General features: G+C 48.8%; 1 protein-coding gene across 1 annotated transcript; it reads left to right on the forward strand.

Annotated features, from left to right (window-relative positions):
• Positions 1-293: 293 nt before the first annotated feature.
• On the forward strand, positions 294-26,949 carry DOLPP1 (dolichyldiphosphatase 1). The gene is made up of 8 exons (XM_077305406.1): positions 294-485; positions 11,367-11,467; positions 13,272-13,356; positions 14,380-14,479; positions 17,947-18,045; positions 19,790-19,918; positions 23,558-23,647; positions 25,718-26,949. Exons 1-8 carry the CDS (start codon positions 410-412, stop codon positions 25,752-25,754), a joined length of 717 nt encoding a protein of 238 aa, XP_077161521.1. The 5' UTR covers positions 294-409; the 3' UTR covers positions 25,755-26,949.
• Positions 26,950-27,437: the final 488 nt, after the last annotated feature.

Here is a 27,437-nt window from a genome sequence, read left to right on the forward strand (position 1 = left end):
TTTGGCTCGCAATACCCACAATGCCCCTCTCTCAATCAAGGGGCTCTCGAGCCCGCCACCCACTCCTTAAGACCTGATTGGTCCTGGGCAGAGGGGGGGGGGAGCAAGGCAACTTCATGATTGGCTTCCCCTGCTCACCAATTAAAAGGGCGGCCACGCCCCTCGCCTTCAGTGCCATTGGTCCCGTCGTCTACCTGGTCTTGCCATGGATCGGACTTGTGGAAGTGTTTTTGATTGGCTCTGTGTCTCCGAAGGGGTTGGGTCTTGGCCTACTTGCTGATTTGTCTACGCCTCACCTGCCGAGCTTTCTGACTGGCTCAGTCGATTCCATCGCCCACGCCCATTGGCCGCCCCGCCCCGTGTGTGTAATCCGATTGGCCGCGGCAGCCCGGCCCGGTATCCGGGTAAGATGGCCGCAGTCGGAGAGTGCTCGCTCTCCGCTCCTTGGAAGTCGGTGTCTCTCACTCACGTCGAGTATCCAGCAGGTAAAGCGTCCGCACTTCGGCGTTGCGTGAGCCCGGTCCTCACCAGTCGGCTTTAGGCAGGTTTCTGAGCCGAGATTGACTTCAGGGTGGTCCTGAGGGTTCGGGTGGGAGCCGCCAGAAAGTGAGCCATTGATGAATGGTGCGAGAGAATTAGCAGTGCGCATGCGTAGTTGGACGGTGGCGCGCCTGCCAAATAGTGAGCTACTCGTGTAGCTAGGACGCATGCGTGGCACCCCTGGGCTTTGCCTAGCCAGTCTGCAGGCTGCTGTGCTGGAGAGTCTTGATGCTGGGGAGGGGGAGTGTATGAGAGGAGGTAACTCAAGGATCTGCTTGTAACAATTGAATGCGATTGCTCCTGAGCCTCATCTTTTTGGCCTGCAGTTTCTCCCATTTGTTGGGGTTGCCTTGTCTCATGACACACCCCTGTCATCTTACCACAAAAATAGTAGACCAGTCTGGCAGGCTCAGACTGAACCTGCACTTTCCCAGAGTCCTATTTCCAACCCTGGCTGGTCAGGTGCCTCTGCAAGCAGGGCCTGAAGGCAGTGCCCCTTCTTTGCTGTTTGCTTCCCCCATGTCCAGCTTGCTGCCCCTCTGGACAGTGGAGGTCTCACCATCAGCAATCGAGAGGACAGGTAATAGTATTTCGCCCCCTGATGTGGAACAGGGAGGAGCCATGGTTTGGTATGCTGTACGCTGATTTCCAGTTCATCTCGGTATCTCCAACCAAAGGATCCCAGGCAGCAGGGAAAGACACTTCTCTGCTTGAGACCCTGGGAGACCTGCTTACAGTTGAAGGAGGATATACTGAGCCAGATGGACGGATGTTCTGACAAGACAGGTTCAGAAGTTCAGGTTCCATTGCCCAGCTCTGCATGATGAAATCTTGTCTCTCCTGAATCTGCTGAGCCATTTGGCAATGGTCTTTTGGCTTCAATATAGCTATATTATTCTCTAAAACTTATTAACCTTCAGGAGTATATCAAGTATGACCATCCTCCAACCCTGGGGGTCTTTCCGCGCCTTTGGGGATTCTCTGTATGTCGTTGTAGTACTTCTTACACAATGAAATAGCTTTCTGAGATAAGAAGCCACATGTGACATTCTTAGTCCTGAGTAGATCATAGAGAAAAAGGACGAGATGAAAAGGGAAAAAATGTGAAACCAAAAGCTGTGATTCTCCATTGGAGGGAAATGATACAATTGCAGTGAGCACTGGGCAGAAGAAGGATATGTTTGGGAAATTGATATTCATCAAGTTCAGAGGTAAATTCCCCTCTTGCATTTGCATTGCCATATGATACATGGCAGCTCCCCAAACTCATTATTTAGTGAGTATGCTCAGTCACTTACCTGTTTCCCATGATCTTTTCCTCTCCCCAAACTATCCTCCCCAGGCTCCAACCCCAAATCTCCTGGCATTTCCCAGCCTGGAGTTGGCAACCATAGTCCAAGTTTCGATGCACAGATATTTGTTTCATTTGTTGTACATGAAGATGAAGAGAATCAACAATGCTTCTGAGGATTTTTGGGAGAGATTAGAAAGGTAGAGAAGGCGCCCACCCAAACTTTCATTGCAGACAACCCCAAACAGTTAAGACAATAGAGGATTTGAAGGTAAGTGGAAGGGTTTGGGTTAGAAGCCTAGCAGCAGAAAAGAGTCCAGGAGCACCTCAAAGATGAACAAAATTTGTGTCAGGGGAGCTTTCCTGAGACACTGAGTCTTCAGATGCAGCTAGAATGTGAGTCCATCATCCCTTATACCTTGGAGAGTGGCATGATTTCAGATGCTGAATGTCATTAGTAGGCCAATTGCAATAGCAGGCGTGATTTGGATTAGGTATAGTATGTAGATGAGCAGTAGGTGTGGAGAAATCAGGAAACCTATTCTATCCAGGTGGATGTATTGTCTTAAGCTTCATTTTCAGAGGTTGTTCAGCAGTCTGGAGCTTACTAGCACCATCTGATACTTTAATCATAGTGTGTTACTGTGAATTTGAGAATTTAAAGATTCATTTATGCTGGGCCTGAACCGTTTGTTCTGTTTGCATTGCCCATTTATATTTGATAAATATGAAGAAAGAAAGAAAGAAAGAAAGAAAGAAAGAAAGAAAGAAAGAAAGAAAGAAAGAAAGAAAGAAAGAAAGAAAGAAAGAAAGAAAGAAAGAAAGAAAGAAAGAGACCCTCAGAGCAAGTGCAGAATTGCAGCTACCTGGCAGGTATTCAAAACAGGGCTTCTAGGGCGGGGCATGATAACACCCTAGCATTATCTCTCCACTCTCCCCACTATGGAAGCATATTAGACGCATTGTGGCAGTAAAGGAAAATCACATTTATTATTTATCCTGCTTTGATATTTAGCTCCCTCGTCTCACATTTCCTGCACGAAGCTGGGATTTCTTTGTGCCAACAGGCTAGCTGCAAAGGATTGTAGCTGAGTGCCCCTACGGGAAGGGCGGGCCTGTCACTGAACAACCCAGTCAGTTTCACTGCTTTCTTTCAAATGGAGGGTCTTAGGCCAACAAGTAGACAGCAGAGCACTTGAAAGTTTGCAAAGCCACTTTTTATGTGGTCTGAAGAGCAAGTGGGGCATTAGGCAAGTGACTCTGGTGTACAAAAGGTTGTGTGGGGCAGTAACAGTCATCTCTAGCATCCTTCCTGCTATTTTTGTTCTCTCCGTTGCTGAACCTACAGAGTCTTGAAAACATGAATTAGTTTTTTTCATTTTATAGCCTACCTTTCTCCCCAGCGCGGGGATCCAAATAGAGATGGAGAAAAATAATATGACTTTGCAAATGAACGAAAAGGAAATGGTGGGAGAGCTGACTATTCTCCAGGAGGCACAGAATGCTGAGAGTTCCTGGAAATATCCAAGGGGAAGAGGGGTCATGAGTCTTCCAAATAATCATGGAAGACTGGTATCCTTCCTTCCATTTCATCCTCCCAACCACCCTGTGAGGTAGCTCAGTCTGAGAGTGTGTGACTGGCCCAAGGTCCTCTGTGAACTTCTTTGGTGGAGCAGGGATTCAAACGTGCCCCTTCCAAATCCTAGTCCAGGGGTAGTAAAACTGCGGCCCTCCAGATGTCCATGGACTACAGTCTCCATGAGCCCCTGCCACCGAACGGAGGGCCGCAGTTTGACTACCCCTGTCCTAGTCCAACGCCATGACTGCTGCACCACACAGGCTCTCAGTTTGCCACAGTGATCCCTCAGACTTTTATCCCTCAATCTACATGAGGAGTCCCTGCCTTTCAGGTCCTGAATTATGAACCACGGGATCATGTGTTCTGTGCATGAAGCACGAATGCACCCGCCCAAATATGCAGATTATTTGTTGGTTTATGGGGTGGCCAAACTGTGGCTCTCCAGATGTCCACGCACTACAGTTCCCATGAGCCCCTGCCAGCAGCTGGCACGTTCATGGACATCTGGAGAGTCACAGTTTAGCCACCCCTGGTTTATACCATGCTACTTTTAACAGGATGCATGTTTACTATGCAGTCACATTTCATATTGGGGATGGGACTCACTCAGCTGGACACATGTCCCATTAAGACCAGTCCGGAAGCACCTGCTGTTAGATGTGCATTTAATGTGTTCTAAGAAAACATTAATATACCCTTTTTTTTAGACATGACACTTTGTTCCCCCCATAGCCCTGGTATGACAACAACAGTATACAGATTCCCAAATGGAAGCGAACTGGCTAAAATAGTACATCTGAGTTATAGTGCCAGTGCTCTAAAAATCAAGGCAGTTGCTTTAAAGACCACATAGTAGTTGTTCTGATGAGTGTTTCCACACAATATTGTGGCAATTCCTGGGGCACAATTTGAACTGGTTTTTATATTTTGCAATCCACCTTGAGTCTCAGCAAGAAAGTTATATGCAAAATAAACAAAAGAAGGGACCACTTCTCTCAAAATGCTCCTGAAGAGCACTGCATTCATCAGATCTGCTTTTCAACCAGAAGCCAGAGCCTTTTCTGTCCTGGCCCCCACCTGGTGGAACGAACTCCCAGAGGAGATCAGGGCCCGGATGGAACTAGAATAGTTCCACAGCAAAAGGGAGTTCCTCCACCAAGCATTTGGCTGAAGTCGACTGGAGCTAAACAGCACCTACTGGGCCCCTGAACCTCCCTCCCTTGAACCCACATGACTGAGCTGACCAACCATGGGTCTGTCGGATTATCTACTCTGTTGAAATGTTAACTTCTCTGTTATTATTATTACTGTTGCCTTTCATTCATTATAACCACTGAGTTTGATGTACTGTTCTTGTTACTTTTCATGTAAACTACCCTGAATCCTCGGGAAGGGTGGTATATAAATGTAATAAATAAAATAAATAAAAATAAAGGGGGCAGCCACAGTGAGAATTAGAACTCTCCCTTCCCACTAATCAAAATGAAACTCAACAGGACCGCTAGTTCAAGAGGTGGATTCTCTTCCACTGTTGGTGGCTTGTGGTACTAATTTCTTGGAATTTGCCACGTTATTTAGAACTGTCAGGCTCATAGAGTCGGAGGGGGCCATACAGGCCGTCTAGTCCAAATCCCTGCTCAATATGCCATCAGTTTTGCAGATGCCCTGGCACAGTGTGCAAACCATCTCAATGTGGTTGGGATTCTGCAGCGGGGCTGCTGGTGTCTCAGGGTGTGTTCTATCTCCAGGTTTGGCGAGCTGGGTGCCGGCAGGGAATTGCAAGAAGAGAGGATGGATCTTCCAGGATCTTAATAATTCTTTAGAAAGCTCATTGTCCCTCCTCCCTGTGGGTACTTACAATGACTGGCGGTATTCTCTGACTCCCGAAGAATATTCAGTCCTCCCTCATGCTGTTTTTGTTTCTTTGTTTGTTTGTTTCCTTTGGGTTAATTTGCAAAGGCATACTTTATTCCTGGGGAATTTTGCAAGTATATAGAAGCCCCTATTTTGTTTGTGAGTTGTGCTGCTTCCAAGAACCACATGCTGTTTACTCAGCACTTTTTTGGAGTGGCCACAGCATTTCACGCACCTTATCTCAGCAACCTTTGGAACGGATCAAAAGTCGTCTTGTAGGTGGGAACTGAGTCTCAGAGGGCAGAGAGCCTGCCCCAGGCAAATGCAAAATTTGCACCAGGGTCCTTGCTGGTTACAGCTCATTCCCTAGTCCCTCTAGTAGTGTGTTGGCTTGTTTTTAGCTAAGTTCAGTCAAGGGGCTTGACTTCTTCAGTGTGTGGCATGAGCTGTCTGTCCCTGGATGTGGGTTCAAGAGCAAATGAACTGGGAGGGGCAGGACCGGGAATGAGGTGTATGTCTCTTTCTGCAACCCTATATGTGTTTTAAATGAGAACATTTCTGATTTCTTATAAATGTTCATTTGATGGGGGCTTGTGTGGCATGATTGATTTATTATGAATTTGTTTTCAAAATTTGGACTGATTTTTTTTTATGATAAAACTAGCATTTTAAAACCATTACAATCAACCCTTTCAAAACACAAATCATTAAAACAATTAAAAAACATACACAGCTTTAAAACAGCAGCTATAACATTGGTTAGGAAGGGGAGGGATTGTTGAGGGAATGCCAAACAAAACAAAAAAGTCTTCGCCTAATGGCAGAAGGCAGCCACAGAAGGGGACACATGAGTCTCCCTGGAGGCAGAATTCCAGAGTGTTGGTGCCATGACCGAGAAGGCCCTTTCCCGTCTGCCTAAGCTCAGAAGGTGGGGGCATCTAAAGCAGGGCCTCCAGAGATGACGGTGGTGGTCAGGCAGGTTCATAAGGGGCTAGTCGGCCCTAATTTGATGAATTACCTCTTGCAGCTGTTATCCAAGTCAGATTCTGTCAGAGCTTGGGGTTCTTTCACATCAAGGTTTTAAACGCAAATCAGTCAGAAGCTCGACAACAATGAATGTGAAGCCATGCCTTTTGCGGGCCATGTGACAATTTCCCTGAGGCAACTGGAACTGCATAAAAAGCCTCTGCCCATGAAGCCTTCCACAGAAATACAAGATGTGGCATTGGGCCCAGGGTTTGGCCACACAAGACTTCTTGTCTTTCCTCCAAAGTTTCTAGCTCTCATGAGTGCAAAGATGGGCTTCCCAACACTGGCTCTAATTGGTAACCCTTCCAGAGCCACAGGGGGTATTCTGTGGGCTTTCCAGTGGTTGGGAGAGGAACCAACTGCCCCACCAGGTTCCTCGGCTCCCCCCGCGATGAATGGACTCAGAACAGGCAAATGTATTTGGACAGGCAAATGTCCATGCTTTCTCTAAGGGGAAAAAAAACAACTGGCTTGTGCAAGGTTTGTTTCTCCCTCAAAACACACAGGGCTATGGCATTACTGCAGGATTGGCTGGAATCGGAGATTGCATATAATTCAAAGGCTGCCAGATGCCTCTTTCCGTCAGAACAAAGCTGCAGCTGTGAGCTGGAGAGATCAGAGCTAATTGGGAAGACAGGCATCCAGGAAGGAATCATTACTAAGAAATGAGGGAGCCGGGGTTGGGGGATCTTTCGCCATGGGGGTCAGGGAGGAACCAGCCATTCAGAGACAATGTGTTGCCAGGGTCTGTAAAGATTATCCCTCTTGAAGTCCAGTGGAATGACTGGACTGAAAAATCATTTATCCAGTTGCTATCCTGAATACTGTAAGGTGTGTGTTTTCCCCCTGGCTGAAAACCATGAGTGTCTTTTCTGTGCTCTTTTCTTCCCAAAGTACAAGCTATCTCCCCCCAACTCCCACTTGAGTGCTGTCAAAATGTGAGATGTACATTGGTCAAGAAAGAGGGACTGGTCTAGTAGACAAGAGGATCTCAGCTTCGATGATCTCAGAGACACCCCCCTCCTCCAACCTCAGTGTTCCCTTCAGGCAGTGGCATGAATGGCCGCTCCTTAGCACAGGAAGTCCCACTCAGCAGCTAGGAGCCACAAAATGGTCTTGCATGGCCTGTTCTGTTCAGGCTGTAAACTGCTCTACTCAGAAGGGGGGAAATAGAGGGAACGCTGGGCAACGTTAGAGAACTGACTTTTTACTAGACGCCAGATTATTACCTGGAGAATGCAGGTCTCTGAGACCATCAGCGGTGTCCAAAGAGTGGCTCTCCAGAGGTCCATGGACTACAATTCCCATGAGCCCCCTGCCAGAGGCTCATGGGAATTGTAGTCCATGGACCTCTGGAGAGCCATGGGAATTGTAGTCCATGGACATCTGGAGAGCCACAGTTTGGCCACCCCTGCAGATGTTGATAAAATTGATGTAGATAAAATTGAAAGGGTACAGAGGAGAGTGACGAAGATGATCTGGGGCCAAGGGACCAAGCCCTATGAAGATAGGTTGAGAGACTTGGGAATGTTCAGCCTGGAGAAAAGGAGGTTGAGAGGGGACATGATAGCCCTCTTTAAGTATTTGAAAGGTTGTCACTTGGAGGAGGGCAGGATGCTGTTCCCATTGGCTGCAGAGGAAAGGACGCGCAGTAATGGGTTTAAACTTCAAGTACAACGATATAGGCTAGATATCAGGAAAAAAAATTCAGAGTAGTTCAGCAGTGGAATAGGCTGCCTAAGGAGGTGGTGAGCTCCCCCTCACTGGCAGTCTTCAAGCAAAGGTTGGATACACACTTTTCTTGGATACTTTAGGATGCTTTGGGCTGATCCTGCGTTGACCAGGGGGCTGGACCAGATGGCCTATGATTCTATGATTCTATAAGAAGGGAGGCCACTGACCAGCTAACATGGACTGACCTAAGCATCTCGTCCAACAGTGTTACCAAAGTTTCCGTAGGGCTGGAAATGATAACTGCTTAACTTAAGTGCTGGGCCTTCTGCACGCAAGACACATGCTTCAGCACTGAGATGTGGTGTCTTGTAATTTATTTTATTTATTACTGGACTTATTGCCTGCCACTCCTGGCGAAACCAGTTCATGGTGGGTTACAAAACAGGTTCTGATCCAAAAATCCCCCATTAAAACCCAATAACACAATATAAGAAACATAGCAACAGAGAGGTAAAAAATAACCCCATCCTATTGCAAATTATCCAAATTATCCCCCCCCCCCATTTATAAAGTCTCCAGTCCAAGTTCTAAGTTCTGCATATTTCAAAATTCAGACACATGCACACCTTAATACATTTGGCCTGACTCATGGACATTTGGGGCACATCAGTGGGGTATTCTGCAGTTCGAGGGGTTAGGAAAGGTTCTTGGGGACCTGGTTTTGGCTTGTGGGGGGGGGCCCTGCCCTTGTAGCGGTGTTCTGCCTGGTTGAAGTCCTTGGTCCCTCTCACATAGCCATTGGTGTGCCATGGTGGCCTTTGTGCTAAGATTCTGTTCTGTTTGTACCTTTCTACAAGGGGGAATTCGCTGAGCCTCACACAGATCCGTCCTCATACTTCCAGCGTTCTTATGGATCCTACAGACACCCTCTTCCCCTGTTGTTTTTAGAGGACATGTGGTAGCCGGGCACATAGAATGAAAGAAGGCCGCAGCCCTGTGGTTAAGCTTTCAGTCTGAGGAAGGAAGCACATGACCAGCGGGAGGGAAAGCACTAGTTTCCTGACTGCTTTTGCTGTCAGTGGGCAAAGCAGTGGGCAAAGAGCTCTTGGCACCTTCCTGCAAGTGTTGCTTTTCTTCTTTCTTTGTTCTGCCCAGCTGAATGCGGTGGGAGGGGTGAGTGTCTGTGATGCAAGTGAGCATGGCCACTTCAGAGCACCTGTTGGCCAAGGAATCTCAGGCAACTGAGTGCTGGGGAAGACTTTCCCCCAGAGAGCTCCTGCTGGCTCCTGAGAGCTTCAGGGCTCAGTGGTCTGACTCCGTCTCAAAGGCAGCCTCATATGTTCCCCCACCGAGGCGGACGTTGCCCCAGGCCCAGAGCCATCCCCTGTTGGACTTGTGCAAGCCGTCCAGGACTAAGGGCTGTTTCAAGCCTCCTTTTCGTGTTCCATTGACAGCAGGAGCAGACAGCAGTGCAGCCGAAGTGGCGGATTGCCTGTGCGAGAAGCAGGGCGGCCCTGAGCCGACACACCGAAGGAAATGGCGGTGGCCGAGGTGGTGGGAGCGTCTGTATGAGAAGGATGTGGTCTGGGCTCCCGGTCATGCTTTGGCTGCAGTTTTGTATCCTGGCTCCGCTGCTGTGGTAAACCTCATGCTTGCTTTTGGTGCTGAGAGGATGCCCTGAGGCAGGATCTCTTCCTTTCTCTCCTTCCGTCCCCCAGTTCTCTCTGCATCGGCTGCTTCTCTGCTCCTCTCTTTTGGGGCCCCTCCGTGAGACCAGACTCTTCAAGGTTGGCCAAGCCCAGAATTATCCAATATGGCTGATGCAGGGGTCAGGGTCCGCAGGGTCTTTGCCATGCTTCGGGCCCGCCACGTTGTTCGTGAGGGAGACCCGGGACTAGAAGGCTTTATCTATAGGAAACAGCGTCTCAGAACGGAGTCGGTACTCTCTCTCCCGCTCCTGGGTTCAGGGTAGTTCCTTCACTACACCTCCAACCCCGTCTCCTCATTGACGCTTCCTTAAGTAGCCTCTCTAGCCCCTGTCTCCACCCTCCGGGCTTCTCAGGAGGACCTCGCCCTTCCGGGACTCCGTGTCTCTCCGCCACCGCCCCGCCCTGGGTTTCTCCCTTGCTCTCCCCGTTGGTACTGACTGCTCCCGTGCTACCGTTTCCCCCACCCCTGGTGAACTGATTCCCCACATCACTTTATGTAAGTTTCGTATCCAAAGAGGGTCTGTCGGGATCTCTTCCTCTGTATCTTCCTTTCTTAGGTTTCCGCTCCTGTCCTCACGCTCCTTCTCCGGACCCCCCACGCTGCCCAAACTAGTCATTCTCGACAACAGGGTTGCTGCAGGAAACAGCATTCTTGAATCTCGAGGCCGGTCTGCGTTTGTCTTGTAGCTTTCAGGATCCCGTACCCTGGGTTGGAAGGCCCCCTTATTGTGAGCCCCCTCCCTCTTTATTGGCAACTGGCTGAAGAGCCACGGCTCAGTCCAAGGCTTGATTCTTCGTAGAAAGAATTGCCAACTTTGCATCTGGTGGTGCAACCGACTCACGGCGACCCCTGATAGGATTTTCAAGGCAAGATATGAGCAGAGGTGGTTTGCCTTCGCCTTCCTCTGCACAGCAACCCTGAACTTTGTTGGAGGTTTCCCATCCAAGTGCTAACTAGGAAATCCGAAATCTAATGCGATTGGGCCAGTCTGGGCCGCCCAGGTCAGGACCCATGCATCCAATCCTTTTCTTTTTCCAGCCCTCTACGCCTCGTGGCCTTGGTACATCTTATGGCTACAATAAGCAAAGGGTGCATGGCGTGAAGGTCGTTACGGAATGCTGAACTGCATCTGAGATGCAAAAGATCTTGAAAACCAGTTTTATATTGGATCCAAAATCTACCCTATTGAATATGATACCAAGTAACATTAAACTGTATGGTGAGCCTGTTAGGTATATGGTGACAGCTGCTAGGAACTTCTACTCAGCAAGATAGAAAAAAAGAATCTTTGCCAGATTTTACAGAATGGTCTAACAAACAGACAAAATATGGGATTTGCGTATTTGATGCACAACAAGTCAGTTTCAAATTTTAGACAGAAATGGAGTCCAATATTAGATTATATTGATTAGTAAAATTGTGGAAGAAGCAAAACTGTTCTGCAGACTGCATACGTAAACCTTGGAGGAGAAATGTCAACTTTGTGGGAAATGCAGTACATGAAGTGTGATATCTAATGAGGTAAAAGATCTGTATTCAAAAATGGCAGCTTAATTTTTTTTTAGAATAGTTCTGTAATAGGTAATATTTTTGGTTCTTCCTTTTCTGCTTTCTGAATACATAAGAAAAAGTTTTTATAAGTTGAAGTGTGCCCGGGGCCCAGCCTGATCTTTTTGTCTCTCCCCCCAGGGGACCTCACTGGCCATCTTCTTGCCTACGTCAGCCTTGGCCCCATTTTCGTCATTGTTGGTTTTGTCACCCTCATCGTTTTCAAGAGGGAGCTTCACACGGTAAGTCCCTCACCTTGGGAATTTTGGCATGTCTTTTAGGTTGGTAGCCCGTCTCGTCCTGTTCCCTCACCTCCCCATTGCCACAGAGTTAGAAAATTTAGCCCCATTGCACTGTTGCAGTAATACCGGCAGCAATTCCCATGGTACTCTTCCTTTAACCTCAGCTTTTGTAAACTTAGACCATTTCAAATAAGATCAGAAGAGGAAGAGCTGTTGGCTCAGGCCAGGAATCCTTCTAGTCTAGCATCTTGTCTCCCACAGTGACCAGCCACAGGTGGAAGCACGAAAGCCAAAGCTGCCCTGTGTCCTTGCCACACAGCCTATGGGTCTGAAATGCATATTGCCTCTGAACATGGAACACACAACCTCGATGTCCACTGATGTTCCTGTCCCCCAGGAATAGGTCTAATTCTCCTTTAAAAGTCTTCTAAGCAAAAGGCCAGCACTGCAGCAATCTCTGCTCTTGCCTTGATTGATAGATTTTAAAAATTTATATCCCTCTCCAGCCCATTAGCTCAAGGAAGGTAAACAAATTATCCCCCCCTCCCCCTGGCAAATGGAGTTGAGATTCAGCGGGATTTCTGATGTGCTGCTGTAACCTTGCCCATCCAAGTCCAGCCCAAACTGGCAGATGTTCTTCAATGCTCCTCAAAGAATGCTCGAGTTTGGGCTTGGCTGTGTTTGGAGGAGTTCCACCTTTACTCACCTGCCATTTGTTTGCAAGGCTGGAAATACATCTTTTTAAGACAGCTTGGGGCCAGTTTAAAGCAGCCATTCTCCACCTTTTAAAAGGGCCATGGCCCTTTTAGGAGCTCTTCTCTGGTTCCAAGCCTCCCCCACCCCATCAAACAAGGATTCAACTCAACGCAAACTGATAGACAGAGAATCATTTATTATTTAACACGGAGAAAACTCAAACATTCTGACATATTGGAAACACTGCACGGAGTTAAATTTTAAACATCTATCTGATGCTCATGCAGTGAGCTAGTCTGAGAAATGGCCGAAGCTAAGAGCGAACTAGCTATACTTGATGTACCTTCTCTTATATATACATGAGCCAAAATTTAAAACCAAAAGAAACACGTGTTTTCATTTTTTCCCCTGAATGCATTGATTCAAGCACACACAAAGGAAAGGATTACATGATTCCTTTCTCTTTCCTTTGACAGACTTTCCAGCAATCACCGATGACAAAATGTTCTGTTACCAGGCCCCTCATAAACCCTTTGGGCTCCCCTTTTCACATTTTTTAGTCTGTGGTCCCCTTCAGTTGTTCCAGGGCCCTCCAGAGGGTCATAAGGCCCCCATTGAGAATGGCTGGCTTAAAGGGAAAGTGAACCCTAAGTCCTACGCAGATGTGATTTCCCCTGCCCTTGATCTTTTCCACTTTTGCCTCTAACAGATGAGAAGTGATGGGGGGCTGTGCTTGACTGGGGGCCCTCTCAAGAGCTGGGAGGGACTGAACCGAAGGCTTCATCAGACATGAGACATGTGCTCGGCTGCTTAGCGGTCTTTTCCTGTGCAGTCTTTTTCCCATCACTGTCTCACCCAAGTCCAACTGCAGCCCATTCTGGAAGTGTTATTATGCCTGTTTGTTTTTTGTGTGTGGGAGGGAGAGCTCTAGCTTTCGGGGAAGGATGGGACCTTTCTATGAGTTTTAATGTAATATTGTTGTTCTTTTTTGCTATTCTGGTCTGATTCTTGATTTGGAGAAGTCTGTGCTCATTGAATACGTTTCTTCTAAATGGCACTCCTATATCTGCCTGCATTAAGTGTCCTCACCCCTTTTGCCTCTTTGCAGATCTCATTCTTGGGGGGGCTGCTCCTCAACGAAGGTGTGAACTGGCTCATAAAGAATCTCATTCGGGAACCACGGCCTTGTGCAGGTAGAGTGTTTCCAGCAGGGAAAGCTGCGGCCAGGAGTGAAGCGTGGCCACCCTTGCCCACCTTGATGGGTTTTCACAAGAGAAATCTTCCTCGGCTTCCGGGGTACAGTAAAGAGGCCTGTAATGTCCTTGCTCCTGTAACACCAGTTCTACAGAGGCTCCTCCTTGCGTTGGTGGGAGAGTAGGCCATTTGCCTTCAGGTGACAGGAAGTTGGCATCCTTTCTGCCTTTTCACCCAAAATGCCATGGGAAGGGTGCCCACAGGAGGTGGCTCAGTCAGACCCTGTACCTCTTTCAGCCACCTTTGTGTCTGCCTGTGAAGACTCACACGGGAGAAGGCTGCAGGAAAGCTGCTGACACAGATGCGGCAAAATCACACGTGTCCAATTTTGCGAGTGCTTAATTGGCTCCTGGTCTGTTCCCGTTGGCTGTTCCCAGAGTGGATTTCAACTAGTGAAGACCTAAAGGGTCCTTGACAGCAGCAGGGCCCAAGGCCTCCTGGGCCTCCCCTCCAGCAGTCCCTCTGGTCCCTTGTTCGTTGGCCTTCAGATGCCATCCAAGAACATTTTTGTCCCCTCTGCTTTTGGTCCAGTGCTTAATCGAGAGCCTTCCCCCCATCTTTTTGAGCCTGTGTCTGACTGTGGACACAGGGGGCAGCTGCAAAATGGCTGCTGCAACTCACCTTTGGTCCTCATACTGTGAAGGCAGCTGTTGCCCAAATGGTGTTTTTTAAAAGCTGCAGGACAAATCAGAGCCTTTGTTGGGCCAAAGCCCCACCTCGTCCCGCCCACAGGAAAGGTGTCTGTTGGCACCCTGGGAGCTGGAGGCATCCTGCTGGGGACCCCTCGTTGGATTGATTGCTAGCATAGTTTGCCATTGCTGCCCTGTTTGGCTGGTTTCTTGCTTCTGTGTATTTGTCAGTTGGATCATCTCATTGTTCCTTCATCTTTGAAGCTGGCTTAGAACATTTTGGGTATGAAGACTGCAATGAATAAGCGATATCTTCTTTCTCCTCCTTTTCAGAAATCCATCTGTCAGTGCATTCGAAGTACGCAATGCCTTCCAGCCACTCCCAGTTCATGTGGTTTTTCTCCGTGTACTCTTTTCTTTTCCTCTACTTAAGGTAAATCTTTTTTTCCCTTACGGTATCGACCGGGGCTGTGCTCTGGGTTTTTGCTATCAAAGGCGGTGTGGTTTTGAAAAGCCCAGCTCCCAGCAGGCGCGTTACTTTAACATTTCACCACCTTCTTGGAGGCAAGACCTGGGAAGGGTGTTTCTCCTCTTCTTGGGTGAGGCAGGTCAGATCCTTTTGTGGCGTGGGCAGTTGCTCCTTTCTCTTTTGCTTTTGAACTCTTTCTGAGGCCAAATAGAAGGGAAAGAATTGGGCCAAGGGCCATCTAGTCCAGCTATTTCTTGCAGGTGCCCTGGACCTGGATAGCCTGATCTCACCAATCTCAGAAGCTAAGTCAAGTCAGCCCTGGCCACTGTTTGGAAGGTGGAAAACCACCAAGGACTCCCAGAGTTGTCATGCAGAGGCAGGCCCTGGCAAACCACCTCTGAATGGCTCTTGCCTTGAAATTTGAAAGCCCTCCAGGGTCGCCATAAGTCTCCTGCTCCTCTACAGCCCTTTGCACACTAGCCACATGCTTCTGGAAAGACCACAAGCAGGGCGTAAAGGCAGTAGATGTCCCCTCTGTTATATTTTACTCAATAAAGGTCCATTCCAAGTTTTAAGATCCATTAATTAAAGAAACTCCTATGAGACAAACCAGCTTCAAACAACGCCTCCTACATCTGTATGCTATATCCCTCCTTCTGATAGCAAATCTCGATTGTCATGAGGGTTGCCAGGTGCCACCTCAATGTTGGTGAGGAAGGGGGCGGTGCTTCCAGGAGCTCTCCCCAACACACACATACTTACCTGAACCCAGCAGAGCGCTTGTTGGGCTGATGCCACCGTTCTGGCTTGTGAGAAAACTCACTGTGGCTCTCCAGATGTCCATGGACTACAATGCCAGCTCTATGGTAAAAATGTGGCCTCAAACTATTAAATCTTGCCCCAAACCTAGAGCTCCCCCCCCCATGACCCTGACATGCTGATGTCACTTCCAGGTTGGGGCACTCTTCCTGGTCCCAGGATGGGATGGGGAATCCCGGAGGGAGGCTGTTTTGGGGGGTCTTTCCCAATGCCGAAGTTGGGTTCCCCCCCTCCGGCCCCAGCAGAGGTCTGGCACCCCTAATTGTCAGCAAGACAATGGCATGGGTCCACTGGGAGCAGTTTCTGCCCCCCCAGACATCCAGAAAGAGTAACTGGGGACGGAGAGAGGATCTTGGGGAATGTTCCAGGGGGCTTGCTTTTTGTTCCCCCACCCCCAACAGAAGTCACCCACCTTTTGAGGATAGTTGAGTAGTTAAATGGGGAGCTGGGAATGGGTGGAGACGAACTTGTCACTGTAACTGCATAGCTCCTAGCTCCAAAATAGAACAGACCTGCATTGGAACACAAGGTAGGCCTGGTCTCGGCCACAACCAGCAACCCTCAAAGCAATAAGAGAACATCAACATGTTCACGACAGAATAGGACCTCATTGGAGTGCCCCTAGCAGCTTCTAAAGCCTTGGCAGGGAGGCTGAGATTGGCTCTATTCCTCCCCACCAATGTGACCAGGATACAGTAAGCTTCATAAGAGATCCCTGTGAAGCAGTCCTGGCTGGAGGATTAATTAGGATTGAAAGGAAAGCATTTTCTCTGAGCCCCTGTCCTGCCTTCCAGAACCCTTAAGCTGAGGGTAAAACTTCAAGGCCATTCTCAGCCCAAACTCCTCTGTCCCTCCCCTTTCTGGGCCATACAGAAAGGAGACCCCCCCTCCCCATTCCACTCACTCAGTTTCAGCACTCATTGGTCAGTCCTGTTGGAGAATTTTGCTGTAAGGCGGGACCGCTGAGGCTCAGGATGGGTGTGTTTGTGTGTGTGTGTTTGTGTAGGAAGCTGTTTGCTGAGCTTGAGGATTCAGCAGAGATGCACTATGGCCTCTATTATTAAATTTCTAGGCTGCCCCTATTGGCACAGCCACCTCGGGGTGGTTTACAACAATGTTAAAATACAACACAGTTAAGTTACAATACAATTAAAATCAGTGAAAACAGTTAATTTGAAGAACCGGTGAATTTACCAGACGGTTGGTGATCCCCAATAATTCTTCTGATTGGGGCAGGCAGTGAGCGGTTGGGTTGCAGCCTGGGAGGCCCGCATTGTTCGCATCCATCTGAACTTGTGTTTGGTCTGGAGAGCTCCCGGCACTCTCCCCATGGTTCCTTGTGAGCCCCGGCAACTTCTGCCCTCTCAGTCTGGCACGGCTGTCTACAGAAGCTGATGTGGAGAGATAAAAAGTCTCTAGTCCTTTGGGGTAGCAGGCAGAAAATAACCTGAAAATACTGTGGGCTAGTATTCCAGAGGCAGGCCAGATGGCAAGTACAGCGCCAGTGAGAGGGCAGGATTTTGCTTGGCCCTTCCCACCATTCCCATGACTTTTCTCATCTCTTCTACGTCTCCTTCCCCCTTCTGTGCTCAGTCATGGTGGGAATAGCTCCTTTTGGTTTCATGGCCTTTTATTTCCTCATGTAGGCACTTCTGCCTGGACATGGATAGCCCAGGCTAGCCTGATCTTATCAGATCCCAGAAGCTAAGCTGGGTCAACCCTGGTTAGGGCTTGGATGGGAGACCACCAAGGAAGTCCCGGTTGCGATGCCAAGGCAGGCCACACACAACCGTCTCGGCTTGTCTCTTCCCTTCAAAACCCCATAAGGGGTGGCTGTAAGTTGGTTGCAGCCTGATTGCAAAAACCCCAGGCCACCCTCCGTTTGCTTCAGAGTCCTTCAATAATGGCTCTTTGACAAAGGGGTATTATGCATGGCAGGAAACATCACAAGAAGTCTTGGAAAAAAGCCTTTTTTGTTGTTGTTTTGCCATGGAAAACCCACCATAGTATTTTTGATGATGCATTGCCCTTCCCGTTCATAGTGGCAAAACATTGACAAGCTGAGAAACATTGCTGTTTTTTAAAAGCCAAGTTTCTAGTCCACATAAAGGAAGAGCTAAAAATTTTAAAATGTCCTTGATCAGCGTACTTGCACCATTCACGCATTCGCTGCCTTCTTGCTCCTCGTGTTGCACTATATGCTCCAGGTATCCTTTAAGTGGACACCTTAAAAAGGCACTGCACAAGGAGCTGCAAAAGCTAGCTGTGCCTGTGTGGCATAACAGCTGGAGACTGGGGGTTGTGTTTTCAGCACAAAAATAAATTGGCTCCCCAAAACCGCTCCCAGGAATCAAAATTCTCTTCAAATGAGGTAGAACTCAACACAGAACACTCAGGGTTTGTGTGTGTGTGCATTTGCGTGCAGGGAACTCTCAGCTGTGCTGTGGCCAGGCCTGGGGGGCGGGAGTGGTTGCCTGCCCCTTGGGTAGGAGTTGGAAATGAATAGCAGGTTGCAGGGAAGCAGGGTCACCTTAAATCAGAGGGCACGGGTTGCTGATTTTCTTGCTTATGGAGAGAGTCCGCTATTTCAGGTCAGTCTCCTTGTTTCCTAGGATGCACCAAACAAACAACGCCAGGTTCCTGGACTTGTTGTGGAGACACGTCCTGTCAGTCTTCCTCCTCACAGTGGCCTTCCTAGTCTCATACAGCAGGTGTGGCGTCCTTCTTTCTCTCCAGTGCCTTTGGGATACAGATGTGCAGGTTGGGGCCCGGAGCCAGTGGGGGCCATGTGGCATAGTGAGTTGGACTTGGGTTCAGATCCCAGCCCTGCTGGAGAAGGGCAGTCAGCCCTGCTTAGCCCCTCTCCAATTGATTTATTTTTTCATTTGAATTCTGCCCTTCTCCAGGAGGTTCAGGGTGGCTCACAACAGTTCAAAACAGATCTTAAGCTTCTTAGAGGGGTGTAATGGAGGAATGTTTATATCCTGCTTTTCTTGAAAAGGACCCAAAGCAGCTTACAGAAAAACACAAAACTTTAATGCACATCAAACAAAAAACCAAGTAGACTTCCAAGGGATCCTGGATTCAGGGTCTGGCTTGAGTGACATCAAAGCCATGGGGCTATTAACCAAAGGGACAACAGCATTTGTTATATAAAGCCTTTTAAGAATACCTAAAATGGGAGGTTTGGGTGTAAAGATGAGGCGAGGAAAAGTAGCTCTCTTCCATCAGAAGAGCCCCATTGGATTAGTCCAAACATCCACATTCAGTGGCCTGTTTCCAGGAAGGTGCTACCTGATGGAAAACCCACAAGTAGGGTGAGGTTTGTGCCCTACCAGCTGCCTCTGGGAATGGAGGCTCCTAATCCATCATGGGGAAGAGTTGTGGACAGAGAATGACTTTCTCCAATCCCGTATGAGAGCATCTCTGCTGGTTCAGGCCAGTGGTTTATCTAGTCCAGCATCTTGTTTCCGACAATAGGGAGGGACCCAGAAACTACAGCTGGTCCAGAAATGTGGCAGCCCAAGTCATTGTTGGGCTAGAAGGAAGGAATGCCTATGGTCCATTTTGAAGGCACTTCATTGGCTGCTGGCCTGTTCCCAAGAACAATGCAGGGTGCTAGCTATGACTCTTAAAGCTCTACATCAGGGGTAGTCAACCTGTGGTCCTCCAGATGTCCACGGACTACAATTCCCATGAGCCCCTGCCAGCAAATGCTGGCAGGGGCTCGTGGGAATTGTAGTTCATGAACTTCTGGAGGACCACATGTTGACTACCCCTGCTCTACGTGACCTGGAACCCTACATCTCCGGAGGATCATCCCTTCCTGTAGGTCTCTGTGTGCCAACTACAGTTGCCAGGCATCTGTTGCCAGAGGGGTTGTTGAATGTGAGGAACTTGGAGACCATTTGGTAAGGTGGCTAAAGTCATTGAAATCAATGGATGTTCCACTTTAAAAAAGCAACCCAAAAACCCAGCCCTAAATGTTGCCAACTTAATAGAGGGGAGGGGCCTGGACTTGTCATAAGAGCTTGTGTTTGGCAGGCAGGAGGCTGCCAGGTCAGCTTTTGGAATTGTCGCTGAAAGGATGTCCCCGTAAAAGGTAGAGGGGCCATCGAGTGCTCTCTGTTCACTCTGCTCCCCCCTAGGACATCATTCATAAAACACCGACAGACAAAGCAAGGGCCCTTGAAGTTGCACAGGTGGATGGGTGGGCCACCTTGTTGGACTCTTGAGAACCGGGGAGGCCGGCTGTTCACACAGAGGAGGGAGGGACATCTCTGGTTAAAGGATCTGCCAGTAGGAGATGCGAAGGACTCTTCCTGAGACCCTGAAGGGCCACTGCCAGACTGACGATGTTGACCAAGGGTCTGTTTCAGTACAAGGCAGCCTCCTGTGTTCATGTGACATTGATGTACTCTCCTTGATCCCTCTCCTCCATTACCGGCCACACAGAGTCTACCTGATGTACCACACCTGGAGCCAAGTCACCTACGGAGGGGTCGTGGGAAGCATGATGGCTGGATTGTGGTTTGTCATCACACAGGAGATCTTAACGCCGTTGTTCCCACGGATAGCTGCATGGTGAGTCCTCCTTCCCATCAATACATGCAGGCAAATGGATGGTTTGAAACTTTCTCTGGGACCCTCCTACCAAGGGTGCTTGTAGGCGTCAGGTGTGAACATCAGGGATGGGCTCTCCAGTGGAGAGATGGGGGCACCCTCAGAACCCCTGGACGTGGACCCCATGGTCCAATCGTTGTGAAATTTGGAGAGGGGTCAGGGAAGAACCTCCTGGTGCTACCCTGAAAATTTGGAGGCTGTAACTGAAACCCCCACCCTGGAAAAGGTGGGAACGCCAGATTTTCCATTGAAGTCAATGGTGCCATTCACTTTGGACACCGAAGCCGAATCAGTCCAGATCGGGTCCCAAATCTGGGTATCTTGAATCTCTGGCAGTGGCCCCCAGTCAGTGTAGACTTCTTCAGAAGCAGCTAGAATGGGAATTCATTGGTCCTATACATTGGAAAGTGGAGCGATTTGTGGTGCCAAATGACAACAGCAGGTGAACGAATGGCAGTAGCGGGCATGATTGGATTAGGTGAGTCATGCAGCCGGGAAGTAGGCGTGGAGAAATCAGCCATGGAAACCTGTGTCTTGATTCAGTCCAGGTGGGTGCCTTGTCTTGCGCTTCATTCTCAGTTGCTGTTGTCATTTGCCTGTTCATATAATTCTAGTTCTGAAACCACTCCACTCTCTAAGGCGGGGAACGCATTAGCGTTCCCAGTGCCTAAAGAGGGCCACCCCTTAAGCCAAAATGTAACAAAATTATTAACCTACTTATTTGGATCAAAAGTATACATTCAAAGGTAAATGAAGAAATGTTAACTTGAATGTAATCCATTTTGGAACAATAACTTACTGTGGAATCCTTTTATTTAGCTACACATGCTCACCTAGTCAGTCTGATTTTTCTGGCTGTTCTCTGTTAAAAAGGTAAAGGTATCCCCTGTGCAAGCACTGAGTCATGTCTGACTCTTGGGGTGACGCCCTCTAGCGTTTTCTTGGCAGACTCAATGCGGGGTGATTTGCCAGTGCCTTCCCCAGTCATTACCGTTTACCCCCCAGCAGGCTGAGTACTCATAGCCAGGTGTCAATACAGACGTGTTCCCCACATGTCAATATGGACTGGTATCCCCATACGTATGTGAGCCTGTGGCCAGTATTATACTATTAACATATAAGGACTTGTCACTGATGAAAGAACTGGAAACGGAGATTACCTGGATTTTGTTTTGACAGAAGTCAAGGAACAAGGAAAACCACAAAAATAGGACATTTTTCTTTATTTATCATATTGCCAGTGGATAGGTCTGTTTCTCCCTGTTTCTCCACCTATGTCAAGCTCAGCTACTAGCGCCCTACTTGCCCCCAGAACACCTGGCCACTGTGATCCATGCAACCGTCACTTCTAGGTTAGACTTTTGTAATTCACTCTACGCAGGCCTACCCTTGTCCCTGACCTGGAAGTTACAGCTGGTCCAGCTGGTACAGAACGCAGCTGCACAGGTCTTCACTAAATCATCTTGGAGGTCCCATGTTCAGCCTCTGCTGAAGCAGCTACACTGGTTGCCAGTTTGTTTCCGGATCAGGTTCAAGATCTTGGTATTAACCTTCAAGGCTATAACACAATTTTCAAAAAAGGGGGAAACAGTGGTCATGGGTGACTTCAATTACCCAGATTTCTGTTGGAAGACCAATTCTGATAAAAATGCAAACCGTTAAATTCTTAACTTGTCTTGCCGACAGCTTCATTTCCCAGAAAGTAGAGAGGGGAACCAGGGGCTCTGCTATTTTAGACTTGATTCTCATCAATAGGGAAGAACTGGTGGATGAGGTGGAAGTAGTGGGCACACTTGGTAGCAGTGGACATGTGCTTTTGGAATGTTCAATTGTGGGAAAGAGAAAACCTTTACGTAGTTGTACGTATAGACTGGACCTCAGGAAAGCTGATTTTCACAGACTTAAAGGTATGTTGCATAGAGTCCCGTGGTCAGAAAGACTTAAAGAGATGGGAGTCCAAGAGGGCTGGGAGTTTCTTAAAAGTGAAATACTGAAGGCTCAATCACAAACAATTCCCTTGAGAAGAAAGGATGGAAGGAGCCTAAGGAAGCCAAGTTGGCTCCATAAGCAGTTGTCAAATGATTTGAGGAATAAAAAAAGAGTCATTTAGGAAATGGAAGGAAGGCCTTATTACCAAGGATGAGTATAAACAAATAACCAATAATTGTAGGGGGAGTGTTAGAAAAGCTAAAGCTCAATATGAGCTTAGCCTAGCAAAAAATGCTAAACATAAAAAAGGCCTCTTTAGTTATCTTTCAAGCAAGAAAAAGAATAGGGACACCATAGGACCACTGCGAGGACAAGAAAGTGAAATTATAACAGATGATGAAGAGAGGGCTGAACTGCTTAACTCCTATTTCTCCTCGGTCTTCTCTTGTGAGGGAAATAGTGATCAATGTGGCAAAAACGTAACACAGTTCGGGGGACAGGAATGTTGGCCTAGGATCACTGTTGGAGCAGTCCACAAATACCTAGTTTCTTTAAATGAAACAAAGTCTTCTGGGCCAGGTGAACCCAAAGTGCAGCTGCTCAGGGTCCCCCTAGAGCACAAAGGAGAGCCCATATCAGGCCTGTCCTTAAGCAGCTGTACTGGCTCCTGATTGGATTCCGGATCTGGTTCAGTGTTCTAGTTTTAAAAGGCCACATGTGGCCTGCGCCCCACATACCTGAGGGACCACCTAACTGAGTAGACCCCCCGAAGGGCACTGCGCTCAGCCAATTTGAACAGGCTGGTGATCCTTGGCCTTTGAGAGGGTATGTCTGGCCTCAACCAGGGCCAGGGCCTTTTTAGTCCTGGCGCGCACCTGGTGGAATGAGCTCCTGGAAGACCTTTAGGCCTGCAAGACAGAGCTCTTCTGCCAGGCAACAAGTTGGGTCCAATAACTAGCAACACGGTAGAGTCGGCCCCCTCCTGCAGAGAATAAATGAGAAATATCCATAGGCAGCTGCTCAGATACTGCTGCGGCAATGGAATTCAAAGAGACATTTTAAATGATTTTAAACTGGTTTTAATAAATGTTAATTGTCTTTCTAGTGTTTTGAACTTTATGTATTCACTTAAAGGTTAAGGTATCCCCTGTGCAAACACCATGTCTGACCCTTGGGGCGATGCCCTCTAGCGTTTTCTTGGCAGACTCAATACGGGGTGGTTTGCCAGTGCCTTCCCCAGTCATTACCGTTTGCCCCCCAGCAAGCTGGGTACTCATTTTACCGACCTCTCCTCTGCCCAAGGCCTTGGAAAGCCCCTCCCAGGCAGGACGGATTTACATGGCCCAGAGGCCTGATTCCGAATAGGGATGCTTCCTTGGCCAAAGGTCTGTGGTTAAAGCAACTCCATTTGTGTGTAGGGCTCCTTGGAGAGCAGGGCCAGCTCTCTGAACATAGGGACACTCTGTTTTGTTAAAGGTGTATTTTGTCATGGTGTCATATCAGCTCCTTAAATTGGATCACAGGTTACTGATGTTAATATTTATAAATTGCAAAGACAAGTAACAAGAATGGGTCATTGTGTAGTAACAAGTTCTATGGTCTTGTAAACATATACCTGATATTGTCTTTTCTTTCTCCCTCCTTCCCCTGCCAAATCGGTGGCTCCTCCAGGCCTGTCTCAGAGTTCTTCCTAATCCGAGATACCAGCCTCATCCCCAATATCCTGTGGTTTGAATATACGGTCACCAGAGCAGAAGCAAGGTGAGGACCAGGCTGAGAGCTCTCCCACAAACCGTAAAAGTGCCTGACTCACTGGAAATGCGCCACCCCCTGCCTGCCCATGTGCCATAGCCTTCTCATAGCCTTCCAGGCCCCATGGTGGGTGTTTGTCAAGTTCCTGTGCTCCTGGGACACGACTCTGTGGAAGAAACCAGGCTTTCCTTTGCTGTGGCCTGCGGCTGAGGGAGAAGCTGCTTGCTTTGCTTGCTGCCAGGATGTGATAAGTTCTGCTTGTGGTATTAGGAGGCCTTGCCATGTAACATCCCATCAGAGTTTTGAACCTGGCTGTCGGGAAAATTTTGCATTGGGCCTGTAGCATTTCAGGCCACAGTCGCTTGCATGGCAGCATTTTTAAACACCAAAAATTGTAGTTGTCTGTACCTGGAGAGGTATTTTTGAGTTAGAGCCGACATGTCAAACATACAGCCCACGGGCTGGAACCGGACCATCCAGGGCTCTTTGGTCAGTGAAAGGAAACCAGTTCAGATATTAAGGTAATTCATTAGGGTGATAGACCCTTGCTGAGGCCCCTCCCTAATGCAGGCCCTCCTCAGGGTCTTCCCCCAGATCTCCAGCGACTGCCCAACCCAGAGTTGGCACCCATAAGGGGCCCGACGCTCTACTGAGGAGGGGTGCGAGTCACAGTCAGTGGTGAAATATCCCCTTCCATCTTATGGCCCACCTGGCCCAGCCTGACAAAGTGACATTTGTGTCTGATCTGGCCCTCGTAACAAGTGAGCTTGATGCCTCTGGGCTAGAGGGTCAGACTGGGGTTGGGATTCCCACTTTGCCGTGAAACTCACTGTTTGACTTTGCGTTCAGGTTGGCCTGACTTCTGCAGTTGTGTTGAAGTCGTATCTGCCGCCCTGAGCTTGTTAGAGGAAGGGCTGGAGGAAAATGACAGAGAAAAAATGGGAAGCTGCCTGCGGGGATCCGGGTCAAACACGCACCGGCTGCTTCCCGTCCGGAACCGTTCCTTGACTGCAGCAGGGCCCGTTTGGAGGCGCTGGGGGCTGAATCAGGAAAAGGGACGGGGAGAGGGCACAGAACTGCGACTCTGTCAGGATCGGGCACCTGTGTGGAGCCCGAGTACTGCGATGGGGATCCGGCCATTTCTCTGCTACCTGGAGAGAAACTCGGCCCGGTCCAGCTTGTCCGTTACTGTCTCTAGCAGGCTGACGTTTTGCCCCATGAGGCACTGAGGGACCTGGCCCAGTGCGGTGGGCTGTGGACTGGCTTGGGGCCTGCTTGTCGGGCCTGGGGAGGCTGCGGGGCACTTTGGCCATGGACAGCATTTGGCCCCTCCCCTGTTTTCGTGGCAGCACGAAAGAAGCAGCCACTTCTGCTCTGGGCTTCTCGGCAGATCTCCCTGATTTACAATGGATCTCTAGATTAGTTCCCTGGGAGAAAATGGCTGCTGTGGAGCGTGGAGGCTCTGGCCTTATATCCAGCCTCCACTCCCAAAGTCTCCAGGAATACCCCAACCTGGAGTTGGCAGCCGGAGCCCCCTTGGTCATCCACCTTTCACCATCAGAACCCCCAGTGTGATTTCTCTTCATGCAGCCATCTGACAACACAGGTTGCAGCTCAGGACAATTTACCTTGAAAGGAGTATTGCTAGCTTTTACGTGGCTTCTGGGACGAGGTGCCATTTTGCAGGCCTCCGGAGGTATTTGGGGTGGGGGGAGATGCACCCCATCTGTTTGCCTTCTGGTCCACTGCCCGAGAAAGGGGCTTGGAAGCCTTATGCGTCTGCCTCTCCTCTCTGTGCAGCATACAGTAGGGAAAAGCTGGGGCGGGGGAGTGGGCTTGGCAGGCTTCCATCTTCAACCTGGCACCGTAGAGCTACAGCTGTTGGCTTGCAACCAAAGTGGGTGATTCTGTTGAAATGGGTGAAGTTGGGAGGGAGCCGAATGCCAGCCTCTCATGCCAGGCCCAGAATGGACCGGGAGGTATGCTCCCTGTCAAAATTGTCCTGTTTGGGCCCCCAGCGTGGCAAGGGGAGCTGGGCAGGGCAGCACAAACACCCAAAGATGCCTCTCCTCCTTGCAGGAACCGGCAGCGTAAGCTGGGCACGAAGCTCCAGTGAACTGGGGAAGCTCCGACAGTGGACTGCATGACTCTACCGACCAGAGTGGGGCCCGACTAGAGATCTGTACAGAGAAGCGGAGGAAGGCGGCTTTGAGGAGGCGGACCAAACGGAACAAGCAGGGACCAGGTCCTGAAGACCCAGAGGCCTTGACAACTAGCTGGCTGCTCCGCGCTGCATGCTGGGGACCGTCCCGGAGCAGACTCCATTCACACGGCAGTTGCCCAGCGCCGGTTGGCATCTGACCCTCCTTTGGGCAGCAATCCACCCAGGGATGCTTCTTGCACAAGCCCCGCCCCCCAAGCGGACGGGAGAGGGCCACTAGCCTCGTGCTCGGGCAGCTCCTGCTCCTTTTGAAACAAGGGCTTCTGTAAGACCGGACTCTGGTAGGTCGTGCTTGTGAATTTTGGAAGTCAGGGGAAGGGAAATGGGGGGGTCCGTGGAGGATATACCGAGTGTCTTGTTGATAGGACGGAAATAAGCATATATAGCTCTGTGACTTTTTATTAATTTCCCCACCCTCTTTTTTGCAGCATGAAATATACACACTATTTATTATTTTTTATTAAAAAAAGAGGAACTGTTGGTTGCAAAGGCAGGGAAGGGAGTGACTGTTGATCATGCATTTTGGAAGGTGAGCCTGTAATCTCCGGCTGGGGGTCCGCAACGACCGAGGCAGTGCCAAGAGGCCTTTTCCTTTCATTTTTCACTTTTTCATGACTGTTTGGGACATCTGGGTCCATCCTCGCTGCACTTTGTAACAAAAGGACTAAAGGTTTGCTTTTAACACTAGTGACACTTATGCACACAAAGCTATACAGGATGGGGTGCAACCTAGGGGGGATGTATGTGTGTGTGTGTCAACACAGTGGCAAAACCTGCACTACACGATCTTTTTTAATTTTTCTGCTTTCAGATTCTTATCTGTTGACTGGGACCCCCCCCCCTCTTTTTTGTTTAAACTGAGTGCCAAGAACTTGGTCTACATTCCCAAATAAGATTCTCCCCTTTCTCCAATAATGACTACTCAAATTCTGAGTATCAAATTTGCCTCTCTTTACTCACGCCACACCGACCCCCAATAAGCTCTTACGCACTGTTAAGGCATACAGATGTTCTTAATGGTTTAGAATTACCCCTAAGCTACCCCCTCTCCCGAAACTTTTAAATACTCAATAAAATGTTTTTATGGTCAGTCTGTGCCTTGTAGTCATTGGGTTTCCAAATGTGAAATGGTTGAAAGTTTTTGTCAACTGAACAGATGCTGCAGATCAGGGGCATCACTGCAGCTTTACCAGAGGTAAAGATTCACTTTCCAGTTCAAATACACAGCTTAGGGTTTCTGAAGAAAAAGAGGTTTTTTATATACCCTGCTTTTCACTCCCTAAAAGAGCTCCAAAGTGGTTTACAAACACCTTTCCCTTCCTCTCACCACAACAGGCATCCTGTGTTGTAGGTGGGGCTGAGAAGGTTCAAGAGAACTGCTCTGCAAGAACAGTTCTAAGAGAAATGTACACGGCCCAAGGACACCCAGCTGGCTGCATGTGGAAAAGGAGAGGGAATCAAACCCAGCTCTCCAGATTCGAGTCAACCACTCTTAACCATGACACCAAGGTGGCCTGTGGCCTGCTCTGGAATTCTACCACTGTGTGATGGTCATAGCCACAAAATGGCTGCTGAAGG

The sequence above is a fragment of the Paroedura picta genome, chromosome 12 (assembly GCF_049243985.1).
Source record: "Paroedura picta isolate Pp20150507F chromosome 12, Ppicta_v3.0, whole genome shotgun sequence".
Classification (NCBI taxonomy): domain Eukaryota; kingdom Metazoa; phylum Chordata; class Lepidosauria; order Squamata; family Gekkonidae; genus Paroedura; species Paroedura picta.

Excerpts from the sequence above, each read along its gene's own strand:
- DOLPP1 (XM_077305406.1), top strand. The coding sequence starts at position 410 with ATGGCCGCAGTCGGAGAGTGCTCGCTCTCCGCTCCTTGGAAGTCGGTG. Across the intron at positions 14,480-17,946 it reads TTTCTTTTCCTCTACTTAAG|GATGCACCAAACAAACAACG; the intron begins GTAAATCTTTTT and ends CTTGTTTCCTAG. Across the intron at positions 18,046-19,789 it reads TTCCTAGTCTCATACAGCAG|AGTCTACCTGATGTACCACA; the intron begins GTGTGGCGTCCT and ends CCGGCCACACAG.